At 35.0% G+C, this 15,454-nt stretch overlaps 1 protein-coding gene across 1 annotated transcript; it reads left to right on the plus strand.

Moving 5' to 3' along the window:
* Positions 1 to 2,756: 2,756 nt before the first annotated feature.
* On the plus strand, positions 2,757 to 15,443 carry LOC119192001 (cadherin-89D-like; the record flags this gene model as incomplete). Its single annotated transcript, XM_037445855.1, is given in 17 exon segments — positions 2,757 to 2,943; positions 5,676 to 5,784; positions 6,145 to 6,347; positions 8,878 to 9,006; positions 9,210 to 9,402; positions 9,587 to 9,660; positions 9,662 to 9,746; positions 10,880 to 11,013; positions 11,198 to 11,633; positions 11,636 to 11,797; positions 12,070 to 12,228; positions 12,888 to 13,068; positions 13,228 to 13,391; positions 13,562 to 14,104; positions 14,107 to 14,444; positions 14,446 to 14,871; positions 14,874 to 15,443. Coding segments are annotated over 17 exon segments (4,093 nt in total), but the record flags the coding sequence as incomplete, so codon positions are not given.
* Positions 15,444 to 15,454: the final 11 nt, after the last annotated feature.

A 15,454-nucleotide genomic window follows, 5' to 3' on the forward strand; every position in this document is an offset into this window, starting at 1 on the left:
GATTTCTAATGACAAATTTGCAGACTGAAAGTAAAATTTTGATCATAATCCTTACTTTTTTATCGATTTAAAAGACGAGACGAGCTTGCCGTTTGTCTAATGGTACTGCCAAATGGTTCGATACGATCGCCCGTACACAGTAGAAACACCGTCTAACTCCTTAAATTACATATTGTCGGGTATTCACCTGCGCTCGCCATCCTGATACATGAGATGTTAAGTCTCATTATGTCCAGTAGTTATACTTGCTATAATATCCTTTAAACCGAAATACAACAACTTGGCTACACAGTGCTGTTTGGCGGCAGAAATAAACATTGCGGTGGTACCTACAGGCGGACTCTCACATACGAGAGACCACCACCACTAAATATTAATATGTTATAAAACGCTTCAATCACACAAGAAAATACGAAATCCAACATCAATAAGCAGTAGGCATTCATCGGCACAACAAACTGCAGAGATTTGCACATCATATCCGCTTCCGGGCGACGTGAGAACAACTTATGTAATTATAACATTACTCTTGTAATTAAAGTTTGTGCCGCCACAGTTAGAAATTAAGTAAGTGTACAGTTAAGTTTAATGTTGTCTTTATGTGCGTGAGGTCGGTTCAAATCCTTTGAAATTTTAAGTTTAATGGAGTGTTCGTGGGTTAGTTTCTTTGTTGATTTTAAACGTATTTATTTGAAATACAATTTTGGCTCTACATTTGTTTGCTGCATTTTTTTATTTAGCTCGACAAAGTGACTTCACTGCACCTGATGTTAAGCAAAGAGAAGCCTAAAGGCTCAAAGATACAAGCATCTCTGGACATCTCATCTTTTGTTATATTTTTGATATAGCTGAAGCTAAATAGGCTTTGAAGTATAATAATGTGATTATGTCATAAATGATTTTCACCGCTGGTAAACATTTAAACTAGTAGTGTATTAAAAAAGAGTAGAAGGCGGGAACTTCAATGCCATTGAAAGTGTGAAATACAATTGTAAGTCTGTAATGATACGGTCAGAGGCGGCTTTAGCTCATATGCCGCCCGTGTGCAAGGAATTCCTTGGCGCCCCCTAGGAGACAATGTAATCTATACTTATAATAAATCTGTAGAGAGGTCAATTCTGTACATGAAATATATTTCCAAAATAACTATCAGGGGGTGATTAGGGATCGATACTGATGCCAAAAATGCAATTAGTAAAATTTTTGTCTGTCTGTATGTCTGTCTGTATAACCGTTATAGAAACAAAAACTACTGCACGGATTTTAACGAAACTTAGTACAAATATTTTTCATACTCCTGAGCTGGTTATAGTATACTTTTCATCACGCTACAATTAATAGGAGCAGAGCAGTGAAGGGAAATGTTCGGAAAACGGGAGAAGTTACTCCATTTTTTAAGCTTCCGTCGCGTGTGCAACCTTAACAGTTAACGCTACACAGAAATCATGTATGACGGAAATGTTCGCCTTAAAATTATATAAAAAATATCGCACGACAGCATATGTCTATCTTTTATGGTTGACTCACAATAACACGTATAACTCCCGATAGCTTAGCACTTCGAAGCTTTCTCATTATATTTGTCTACTCTTACGTTTATAACACTCTCAGTCATCCCTAATTAAAAAAGTTAACATTATTAATTAAATATTCCATAAAAAAGAATCATAGAAATCGGTATAGAAACACCAAAGTTATACATGAAATACGCTTATAATAAGCCATCACGCGTGAATACTGAATCATGCTATATGCTTCCTTCGATTTCACGAGGATCCCATTATTAGACCCTGACCGGACAATCGGACCACCTGCATACCACCATACATTAAAAAAACATCCCGACAAATTGAGCACCTCCTCCACTTTTGAAGTCCGAAATCCACGCGGGCGAAGCTGCGGGCGGAAGCTAGTCTTTAATTAATTTGATAATATTAAATAAAAAGTTATTGTGTAAAGTAAAGAAGCCGCTCGCCGGCCTTAGCACGGGCGATGACTGTTTGAGAGCGCCAGTATCGCGAGCGACGCATGTCTCTTTGAAGATGTCGCGAGCGGCACTCGGCGCCCCCTAACACACTGCGCCGATGTGCAGCGCACACCCTGCATAATAGGTAAAGCCGCCTCTCGATACGATAATTGTTTGTAAGAAGGCTATACGGTCTGTGTACTAGTAATGCAGTCATATTGACCTATGCTATAGATTAAAAAAGGTCATAAAATATAATACTCCGACTATTCTCTGTCAGATTACAGCACGCATCCGTGCTCTACCTAACCACAGCTTATGAACCATATTATAATTTATATTAGCGACATCTCACGTCTAATGTTGGAAACAAGATTTGCATAATTTTCCTTCTGACATCAAACCGGTAATATTTATATTTGTTTTACCATATTTTGTACAGGGGGCGCTATTAACAAATTATTAATAACCTCATTTCGAGTTTCAGGGTAATATTGACATTTTATAGATAATTTGAAATATAATCTGATTTATATGAAAGTTTCTAGATGTTTTGGTGAAAAGTGTCAGTAATAAATTGATTTAAAAAAAATATCTATACGACATGGAACAGACTTACTTTACACAATACAAACAACGTACTTTCTTGCATGTAGTACGAGTATTTCCTTATAGATAGCACTGTACAAAAAAAATATACTTACTATTAGAAAAATGCTATAATTGTATTTTTAGGAATATGCATACACGTGCGTATAAAATATAAATGAATTTCATTTTTATATTCCAGGAAGAATCTAAGCCTCCAGCCAGTAGACAAGGAAGAGGATGCCCATCTGTTCACGTACCGGGACCTGAATAGGACCCACGTGTCCGTGGTGTTAGCACAGAGCGTCGACACGCTGGTAGACAGCGACTCGCCGCAGAATGTCGTCAAGTTCAGACTCGGCTGTGATTTTGATGCTGGCGATGATTTGGTACGACTTATGAATAATTTCTATAATGTTTTTTTATGAGTTCTCAAGCGATAGCGTCTTGACTATTTTAAAGGAATTTAAATAGACAATATATTGTTGTTAGGGGTATAAATGAGACATATAAATAAATGGAATCACGTGAAATGACAGGATTTGATTCTAAATATATATTAAGAATTATTAATTAGGCTGGATGCATGTTGCTTTCGACAGGTCCGTCTGAAAATTTTTAGGAGAGCCCTATGTTCAGTAGTGGACTTTATGTGGCTGATGATGATGATGATGATATATTTAAACTCATACAAGTATTCGCACACTACCAAAAATTTATCAGGCGTATTATTATTTATCTCTGTATTTTTTTGTAATCTAAAACAGTTGAACGGATTATGACAGGATTTTGACTTGCACATAGATAATTTATCAAGGAGTATACACATTTTATTTCATATACCGACATTATATTATCAGAGCTAAGTGCAAAAGCTAGTATGAAATAAAAATAAAAATAATTCGACTTGTCCTTCACCCACATACTTTCGAGAATTTTAATATTTTTCATACTTTGATCGTCACCCTTCCCACGAGAAAGATCTCCTTCCAGATGAATTATTATGACATTTTTAATTTGAATTTCACGGGTTCCCGGTATTGTTCCCTCTTTTCCTGTTTGAAGATAACATTTACCAACCAAGGTCCTTTTATATTAACCCTTGATTTTTTATCTCAGAATTTTATGAATGGAATTTTTGATGTTTTATTAAGTATTGTATTTATAACAATAAAGGATATTTCTATCTCGCTGCTCTTAAATAGAAGGTCTTCGAAACAACATAAAGACTTAGACGCTCTTTATTTATGCAATCAAATAAAGATGAGAGGTTAACGTTCTTCTCAAAAATACATCTCAAAAAGAATAAGGAAAAGGAATAAGAGCTCATAAACTATAATATTTTTGTGCAATTCAAAAGCGCATAAAACAACCAATTATGAAACGATATGCAACCAGTTGCTTATTTTGTAGTTAATTGTACTTTCAAAATTCTAGTAGCTCAGCGGAATCTAGGAAATAATGAAGGAAGTGTTATAGCAAGAGTGAACGCGGTTTAAAAGGCTCGAACTGCATTTTTTAATAGAAAAACGCGCCGACTGGCTCGACCACTATCACTCTTGTTTCCTTCATTTACGTAACTCACACGCCTTGACCCTTCCCGATAGTGGTGAAATATTAAGTATCCGTAAGATAGGTTTTAGAAGTTTAATTTCAATTTTTAACCAAAGACTCGGTATTAATATCCTTAATATACCCACGATTTTTTTTATACTCTTCTTTTTTTTATTGCTTTGAATGACGAGACTAGCTTGCTGTTTGTCTGATGTTAAGCGATACAACCGCCCATGATCAGTAGAAACACCATCCAACACCTTGAATTACAAAGTATTGTTCGGTATTCCACTGCGTTGGCCATCCTGAGACAAGAGATGTTAAGTTTTATTATGTCCAGTAGTTATACTGGCTATAATGTCCTTCAAACCGGAACACAATAGTGACACACTGCTGCTTGGCGGCAGAAATAGACATTGCAGTAGTACCTACCGGTGGTGGTAAATAGACATGGCTTAGCTTTTATAACTACCTACCTTCTCCAGACCATTTATCAGAGCATCGTATGCATACATGATTGGGTACAATCTAACAGATCTAAGATTATTCACCTGACAAGAATGCTAGTCAAAAATGTTCAAACCCAAATAGAATACTTACATAGCTGCGGAAATATATAAAAAGTATTAACAAGCAAAGATATACATATAATCAGGCATACTATACGTTAACTGCGTCGCAGGCGTAGTTGTATTATGGTACAACAGCAGTGCTAAAGTCTCGGGTTCGATTCCGAAGTGGCGAAGTGGTACGTATTGGGTTTGTCCTACTTAGTATACGCCCGGATATAATAGGCTCGTCCCCTATCGTATTATCATGGGACGAAATACGCATGGCGGAAAATGCATCATTTACGCGTCTGCCTACACCTTCGATGGTGCAAGGCATGAGTGAGTGTACTATTGGTTAACTAAATTGAGAGTTAATTGTTAACTTTTACTTTGACATCCGCATTTTCAACAACTAAATGACTGCAATCGCTTTTGATTAAACATGTGCGGATGTCATTAAATTAACATCTTTGCCATTTCGTATGCATTCCGTTTTCTTTTCCCAGTGATTGTCACCAAGATTAGCTGAGTTGTATAGCCATGACACAATCACATACATTAGAAATATGTTTTTAGAGGCTACCTACTCTTTCTCCAAGGGTTTAAAACTTACATAAAAGTAAATGTATTTAACAATCTTTCCATTTACGTCAGTGGAAATGAAATTTAAGTTGCAAATTGTTAATAATATTGTTTGACAATGTTTATGTTTAAGGAAATTCTTAATTCTTATTCTTAGACAGTAAGTTATTTTTCTATATTGCTTCATAAGATATAGTAACTTTAAGTTGTTTATATTCCTTAAACTTATGTATTTGTAAATCTGTTTCGCCTTTAAATAAAAAGGAAAAATTAACTTTATTATTTAATAATAATATAATGAACTAGAAACCACTAACATCTTCAAAATTTCGTCAAATATGTTTTACTAACTAAACAATCAGTACCGCGCCCCGTATTCTCAGCTTAAATCAGTTACAAATTACAATTTTAAAATAACTTTATCTATTTTTCAGATATCGGCGTATCTGTCTGTGACCGTGTACATAGAAGACGTGAACGACAACGTCCCGGTGTTCCTCGACACGCCGTATCACGTCACCGTGGATGAGCTGACGCCTACTGGTATGTGGTTATATTCATTTGTTGCATATTAGTCAATTGGACAAGATAAAGCTAAGGTTTTCTTAAAAAGCAAATGTTTATAAGTTTTCAATTTGAAATGTACACTAAGTTGTCTGGGAAAGAATTAGGACGGATATTAGTTTAACTATCTTTGCCTATGGGATAAAGACGAGAATGAGTATGTGTGTAATGATTTTATTATATTAGTACTCGGTTGCCCTAAATCTTTCAAAATTTAAAGATAATGATATAGTCCAGGGGCTCCATTTCCCACACTCTGCCTGGAAAAGGTCACGACGTTCTGCATGTAAATGATATTCATAAAGTACAACTATAAACACTCCTCACTATCTTTACCAGGTTTGACAATCTTCAGAGGCATCCGGGCATTCGATCGGGATAAGCCAAACACTCCCAACTCAGATGTCCAGTACAGCATCATATCAGGAGATGAGGAGGGGCATTTCGCGCTGGAAAGCTCCCACAAACCAGCTCTGCTGTTAAGGAAGCCGCTGGACTATGACGATGGGGATAAAGAGTTTAGGCTTGGGATTATGGCTTCGGTAAGTTATAATTTAAGATGGAATATATTGTCATTAAAAGGGAACTTCAAAAAGTGTTGGTAATCGTAATTCATGTTAAGTACCAAGTTTCGAAACTAAATAACTATTGTTTTACTTATTTATTTATCAGTTTTATAAGTTACACATATATTATAGTTATAGTATATGTAATTGTAAACTCCGCCCGTAAGCAATCATAGCATGAGCCACAACGCTTAAATAAATGCCTAGTACTTATGGTATCAATTATATGCTAACAGTGTATAAAATTATGTATAACACAAAAATAACCTTTTAGTGTAACTTAATGAGATAGAATACTTTGAAAAGGTATAATATATTAATATATTATTTTAAAAATATAAATATAATACAACATAAGAGAAAGCTACCACTTATAAATTAATAGTATACGCATCTAGTTATTAATTAATCTAACAATTAATCACTGTTTGAATGCTCTATTTATTTATTACAGCTATTATGTATATTGCATGAATTTGTAACGCAACAAATTGGCAAATAACATATGTTTTAAACAGCTCGTAAATCAGTCGTTACGGTTCAATAATAATGAAAGTAAATTCGCCATGCAATAAGTATTATTGATATTATCCTTACATAATATAAAACCAAGTCCCGTGCCGCATTTGTCTATGTCTGAACGCGATAAACTCAAAACTACTGAACGGATTTCGATGAAATTTGATATGGAAATAATTTGAGACCATGGGAAGGACATAGAACTTTTTATTCCGGGAAAAATGGTTGACGCGTGCTAGGCCGCGACCAAGACAGTATTGAATAAGTTGATTTAAAGAGCTATAAGTACCTGATCTGACTTCTGACTACATTGTGAGATCGACGCTGGACAATATTTAATGATACCACATAATAAACATATAATAATATAATATAAAAATATCAAGCCCTGTATTATATACAGCCCCACTGTTGGGCACGGGCCTCTTCTACTACTCGAGAGGGACAAACATATCGCAACAGAAATTTTATAACGTAATAACTATATATCTGACCGTTTCTAACATTGTTTTACTAACCGTAAGCTGCACGTATAAATTATTCCATAGTGCCTATATATTGTATTTTTATCCTGGGAGCGGACTTTTAACGCAGGCGAAGTCGCGGGCAAAAGTTATTCCTTCACGTAAACTGTTTGATGAATGTATTATTAAAGAATTTATAAATATAACAGAAACAAATTATAAGTTTCAGAGTAATATTCCCATTCAAACATTATCAATGTTCTCAGAAACACTCCAGTTAATTTAGATTGTTTACAATTCAAATTATATTGACGAATTATTCGCCTATAATGGAAATGGGATGGAATAATAATATGTTAATCCTTGGAAACCGCCTACAATATTTTAGTTTTTATTTAGGGAGTGCAATTAGGCGTCAAGATAAAGTGCTGATTGACGATTGATGTTTATCACTCGACAGTTGACATTATTATGATGGCCTGTTTTATCAATTATCATTTTATCCAAAGAAAGTCAACTGAACTGGACTTGATAAAAGTACAAAGAATAGTATAAAGTAACTTAAAGGTATTCATCCAAATTAGTTCTTTAGCGGTTATAAGGGTTGTAGCGGTTTGGATAAAAACAGCGGCTGACCGCCGAACAAGGCTTGCTATTATAATTATTTCTGTCTATGTGTACGATGGATACAACGTGAAAATATTTTGATCATCTACCTTCCTGATCTATTTATAAACATAAAGCCAAAATACATAACTCCGTAAATAGTTACCTACATGATATAACCAAAGTAACATTTCAGAATTCCTCTATGCTGGAATCCGTGACACGGCGTTGGAATCTTAATAGAAATTTCACTGTTAGTTAGTTTAAGAGCCTAACTAAATCGACAGTCTTCATCACGCTGACACTAAGTTAGATAGTTTAGTTTCAAAGTCTGGAGGTTAATTATAACATTATCTTCATCATTTGCAAACAGTGTTACGTTTATGGGTAGAATGTGTATTACTTTATTCGTGATCATTGTTTGTGACATTTTAAATTTTAAAACAAGCAAGTACGTCATGTGGTGAAATGTTATTCTGATTTCCCTGAACATTCATATTGCCGTAAGAGGCTTGAGTAGGGTGCAGATTTTTTTTAAAGTAATATTACAAATTTAATACAAAGATTGCGTGGTTTTATTTTTAAACTCCTAGTGATCTGGCCGATAACACTTTGCAATAGTAAAACTGAACTTTACAGTTTTCTGTGAAATAGCCGGTCGACTTCGACTAGTATCCTCGAAGGTGTTGGCAGATGCGCAACTTTCCGCAATGTGCATTTCATTCCATGATGAAATAGGGGGCGAGCCCTTCACCATATTGGGCAACAAATTCCGAGCTGGTACTGACTATAAAAAAAACAATATTACTTTACCAGACCCAGGGATGGAACTCAAGACCTCGGCTCTTTAGTCGTACCGTAATACCACCATCGAGGCTGTAAAAATATCAGTACCTTTTAATAAAATTATTTTCCAGGACCGCGGCTCTCCACCACGTAGCTCCAACACCACCGTCCACATCGTAGTTCAAGACAACGATGACTTGCCACCGAAGTTCACTCTAGATGTTTACAGGACACAAATACCGGAGTTTTATCCCTTGCTGGTAATCTTCTGTTTACCAATTTCTAACTTTGACTTTAATTTTGTAGTCCACTTTGCATTAGAATTTAATAAGCGTTGAACCTGTTTCATATCTAATACTGAAGCAGAAGTTAAAGATAATTGTCCGTCCGTTGCATGTATATCTAATAACCACACCGACAAAGTTCATAGTAATTTATTTTAAATTTTTAATTACAATTCCAGGGGAAACGTATTCATAGGGAGTTGCTATTTCCGGAGCCAATTCGAGCATTTGACCAGGACATAGGCGTACAGGCTGCAGTACGGTACGAGCTTTTATCAGGGAACGAAAGAAGACTCTTTGCTTTAGATTCTCATAATGGATCTTTATTTTTGGAGAAAGAGATAGATCTTGAAGCCGAGACCGGATTACCGGGTGAGATTTTATTCAAATCCTATTTACTTGACAAAATTTACATATTTCTATATTAATATACCACAAATTGGTGAACTATGTTTTATAAAGATCTATTCTTCTTCGTTAATTATATTGTATGTTTAGAGAATATGAGATCTCAGATGCCAGATAAAAGTAAAAATTCAATCTATTTTATTCGTAGGAAACACGTTCGTACTACAAATTCAAGCATCACAAGTGGACAATCCGTTGAAGGCTGCTCAAGCGAGGGTTGAGGATAGAAATACTAGACCTTAACGACAACCTGCCCGAATTTGAAGTGGACTTTTACAACATCAGCATAGTGGAGAATCTGCCAAATGGTTTGTTAAATACTTTAATCACCACTTTGATCTAACGTTGAAGGTTTATAAATCCAAATATTTTTGAACGGAAATAAATTGGTTATTTTGTACTACGTGTGTTTATCTGGGTAGGTATTATAGGACTGAACATCTGTGTTATGTTGTGAAATTCCAAAATATAGCGTATTTCGTAAGCCACAAATCACATCAACACAAATCCTGACCGGTGTTGCTTCTACAATAATATACCTATCTACTTTTGTGGCGTAGTTGTAATGCGTACGCGGTACGAGTATGACTAGCGCGTTATGGTCCTGGGTTCGGTTGGACCCAAAATAAGTATGACTGGGTTTTCCATCTTAAAATTCTCACTTACAGCCCAGAGTTAGAAAGTGGACGATGTGATGCCCCGAATGGGACTAAACAGTCGTGCGCCTGACTGCTTTCCGGTAATGTCGAATTTCTGTCTGATTTGACCATGAGAACGGAGGAATAGAGAGTGTCTCTGTGTATTACGCACACACTTGTGCACTACAGTATTATATCCTGTGTACCTGGCTTCGTTGAGATTGGCCGCCGTGGCCGAAATTCGGCTACGTGGGATCAAATATACGTTGAGATAAATTATCTGCTCGTTCTCACATCTATCTCTGTAACTTCCACGTAATAAATCATTAGAGATTCTCTAATGCATAGAAGTTACATAAAATAGATGAAGGTGGGAAAAAGAACCTTGATGGAAGTAACTCGATAACCGGGCAACTAATTAAATTGAAAATGTCGAAGAGTTATTAATTTTATATCACGCCTTGACATATAACACGGTCAGTGAGATCTATTATGTGAATCATTATTGAAAAATATTGGTTTCAAAACACGTAGAATTAAACAAAAAATACTTATCATCTCAATTTTCATACACGTAGATCTATAAGCAAAAATTAAAGTAATCAGACATTACCAATGGTTACAGAATGAATTGCGTATTAAAATATATTATCTTTAAATAGCTATTTCTAAATAAGAACAACAAAAATTTACTAAGAAATGTCGAGGCATACTATAAAGTATGTCTTTGCCTATCGAAGGAAAATGCATAGATTTATGTTTACGAAATGAAGACTTAATTATATGGGTTTGGCATCTTCTAGGTTTCAGCGTTCTTCAAGTAATGGCGACAGATAAAGACCAAGGCGAAAATGGAGAGTTCACTTATCAACTCAATGATCAAGAAGGCGCTTTCTCTATAGATCCTAGAACGGGTTGGCTAACTGTTAGAAATCAGGTATATTTTAAATTATTATAACAAATTCTAAATCGAATAATTATAATTGAAATAATATTTGCAAAATATGCGTTCGGGTTTTGATCTATCTTTCCACCATTGTTAAATATTTTTTAAATAAGAAATTATTATGATCTACTTACACTTAACAATTAACTTTTTTTAAGATTTTATTACTTTTCAGTCAGTCTTAGACAGAGAAGTCCACTCATCAATAAGAATGAAAGTATTCGCGAAAGAGAAAAATCCAAGCATAGTTGGAACCTTTTTAGATAAGCAGCGAGTCGCAAAATGGCGTCGGCAACCCACTACAACTAGAACACCAGTATCAAAGAACAAAACAACATACGTATTCCCAGACAAACTTGGTCCTAAAAAAGAAAACATAGAATATCTTGAAGATGAACTCATGTCTTATGTTAAAGTCGAAGTAACGTTACTAGATGCCAATGACAACAATCCAACATTCGTGCCGAGTAACTTATACGAATTTACAATAAAATCAAATGCTAAGGTTGGGTCTTTTATTGGTAAAGTGAAGGCTGTTGATCCTGATTTGGGGAGGAATGGTATGGTGCTGTATGATTTACAAAGAACTAGTAATTTGACAATTACGTCGCCTTCCAAGTAGATGCTGAGAGTGGCACTGTCAGTGTGGCTGAATCACCAATTGTTGAAGGGAGACATGCGCTATTTGTAGAAGCTTCGGATCAACCAGCTAATCCTAGTGAAAGGAGATATTCTTTGGCAGTTGTCACAATTGATGTTACGAGAGCAACAAAAGGTATTACAATTATTGTTTACAATATTTCTTCCAAGATTGCTCCAATTTTACTGAATTTCTTTTGACTAAAAAGAGCTCCCTAATGGCGAACAAACGTCAAGGCATAATGAGGAAGCTGAGCCATCATTCTGTTTGACATTGTGTTAACCGTAGAATCTCCTCAAATTAATGAATAAACGGAAAACGAAAGTAACATTTTAATGAGATAAAATAAAAAAAAAACATGTTCATATTTGTAACTTTCATTGGTTTTAAACTATTATTATTTCCAGGTAACAAACCAGACAGACCTGACTTCATTGGAGCTCCATACGAGTTCTGGGTTGGGTCAAATGTTGGCATTGGTACTAGCGTTGGTCAAATTCGTGTCAGTGATGCACTCGATAGAAGTGAGATATCATATGACTTGCTACATGGATATGAAGAAGGAGGTATGTATATTGTGTATACGCAAAACAAGAATTTTTTATCAATAAAAAAATTCTAAAAGTGGTAATTACCGAACATATTTTCCACCGACTGTATAAATAACCTTGATACACATACTGCAACTAACATGTAAAATTTCAAACTAAACTCGCCCACATCTTCAATAAGCCCACTGATCACACAATGCGTGGATACAAAAATATGACCCACAAAAAGAATATTAGATAAACTAAAGCGTGCGTGATCTGAATCAAATGGAATACTTAAATTATATTCTAAGGATACTTAAAATGATATTAATGTAACGCTTAAGCTAACCTTGATCTCTTAGATACTTTGAAACCATTTTAGCTGTAATACATTTTGAATATCTTATATTTTACAGTGGTAATATTGGGATAGATCTACAAATAAAAGTACGTGGGTTATAAATAAAATGTGGATGACTAAATAACCTTTAAATATAAAAATATTTAGTAGCACATAACAGACTTTTAATTCGGCATCATTTAGTTTCAATCGCATATTACTTGTCATCCAGGAGCCTCGTTAGTAAAACCCTTTATTATGGGATCATAAGTTAATGAATGACGTAAATTATGAAAAACTATTGAAGCCTAAATATTATTGAATTATAATGTTTCGGTTATCTTTGCCGCAGTACCGTTCGCAGTAGAAGAGAGATCTGGAGTGATCACTGTAATCGACGAGCTCAGTAAGTACGACCGGCCGATGTACGACTTCGAAGCTGTCGCTATGAGGGAAAACACCAACATCACAGTCACTACAAACGCCACTGTCCATGTTGTAGATGTTAATGATGAGAGAGGAGTTCTGTTGAGGTACTTATAAATTAATTTTGTATATACGATTATAATTTCGTACTTATTTATTGGGTGTGTGAATGCTATGTTTATCTTATTTCTCGCGATAATGTTATGAATTGACGTCATATTGCGAGATCTTAATAAAATATCTTCAAACATTCCATTTTGTTTCAGAGGAGCTCATTCTCCAATAGTATTCCATGTTAAAGAAAATATAGCAGGAGCGACTGTAGGACAAATATTCCAACTAAACATAAGTTCTATATCAAACAACAGTTCCAGTAATATCAGATTTTTAATAGCCAACCAGCAGGACGTGACGGATGATATTGCTATAGGTATAGATATGTCTTTGTTGAAAGAACTTTACTAATATTAATTAATACCAATTGCAAATTTTCTATACAAATAAATCAATTTTCTAGTATTATTAATCAAAACCGAAGCTATCATACGTTTTGAACTATAATATTACGTAAATTTAAAAATACATTAATATTTTTTTTAGGCCAAGACGGTACGATCTATGCCCAAAAACCTTTAGACAGAGAAACTAGAGACACATATAGAATGACAGTAATAGCGGAATTCAACAAGGGTGCCATATCCGGCGCTGGCATTTACCAAGTTACAATTTATGTTGATGATGATAATGATAACCCGCCAGTATTCGACTCCACTGCGTATGAAGGATTTATTAAAGAAAACTCGAAAAGAGGGACACAAGTTGATATGACAAATAAAATAATAGCTAAAGATGCAGATGAAGGACAAAACGCTTTATTTGCATATACAATAATTGGAGAAGGTCGAGAATTATTTGAAGTAGATGAGAATACTGGTGTTGTTACGTTTGTTGGCGATAATTTAGATCGAGAAGAAAAAAGTACATACGTACTTAAAATAGTAGCTAGGGATAGAGGAGGTTTGAGTTCTGAAGCACAACTTACTATAACTATAGTCGATGAAAATGATAACGTGCCGAAATTTAATGAAATCATTATTCCTCTGGGTGAAAATGTAGAATTAATTGAAGCCGATGAAAACAATTATGTGAAAATATACCACGAGAAAATCCGAATGAGACATCTGGTGAAGCTAAAGCTAAAGCTTTACCCAAAAATAAGTTTGCTTTAGACGTGGAAAATCTAGGTCCATTATTTATGGTTCCCGAAAATGTTGCCATAGGATCTACTATATTGAAACTTAACGCTATTGATAAAGATAGTGGTGTGAATGGCCAGCTAAGATACGATTTTGTATCTGAAGTTTACACCCCACCAAACGCTTTGCCATCAAATGCTGTTTTAGAAAAGAAATACTTTGTAATAAATGAAAGACACGGTAATGTGATTGTAGCAAGGTCATTGCCCCCAGAATCGGAGTTTAGGACTTAATATAACGGTTTTAGATGGAGGAGATCTAAGTGATAATATATCGATACGAGTTTACGTAAAGATGTTAACGATCACTTCCTATGTTCAAAAATCATGGTATAATTTCAATGTCGAGGAGGCACAGTATACCAGAAGAGTTCTAGGAAAGGTCGATGCCACAGACGCTGATTTTGGTCAAAACGCAAATTTAACTTACTTTTTGCAACCCACTAGTGAAGATTTGCCTTTCGAGATATCTCCTTTAAGTGGAGTCCTTAGTGTTAACGGAGAATTAGATAGAGAAAAGGAGGATAAATATATTTTTACCGTCGTGGCCAGAGATAATGGTCAAGAGAAGAAATTGTCATCTTCTGTCAGCGTAGAAGTTCAGGTCTTAGACATAAACGACAATGCTCCAAAATTCTTTGGTTTTGATGAAATTTCGAATGGAAACATCCAGAAGCTGATGAGCTATCCAATCACAACTTTGAATCAGTCATGATGATACCGGTATATAAAGCAACTTTGGAAGAAAATGCGCCAATTGGCACGACTGTTACTAGAGTATACGCAAACGATTCTGACTTTGTTGGTAATGGCAATGGATTGATTTTATACAGTCTTCCTCAAAGGAAAAACCAAATAAATCTTTTCGCTATTGACTCTAAGGAGGGTATAATCACTACTACCGGACGTTTAGATTATGAAACTCAGACAGTACACAATGTTACAGTAGCATCAGATTTAGGACCCAGTTTGAGCTCAACAGCTATATTAATGTTGACAGTCACTGATGTGCCAGATGAACAAGAAGTTTCTGACAAACCAGTATTCATATCCCGGTACTACGAATTGGAGATTGAAGAAAACGTCAATACACCTGTAGAACTAGTAACATTGAATTTGACAGAATATTACGAGAATTTCAAAATGAAATATTACATATTCAATGATAATGATCCTGACATAAAAAGAACGTTTGTAATAGATCCGAGAAACGGTACGTTATATTTAGTAAGAAGCCC

Source organism: Manduca sexta, unplaced genomic scaffold (genome assembly GCF_014839805.1).
Source record: "Manduca sexta isolate Smith_Timp_Sample1 unplaced genomic scaffold, JHU_Msex_v1.0 HiC_scaffold_2216, whole genome shotgun sequence".
NCBI lineage: Eukaryota > Metazoa > Arthropoda > Insecta > Lepidoptera > Sphingidae > Manduca > Manduca sexta.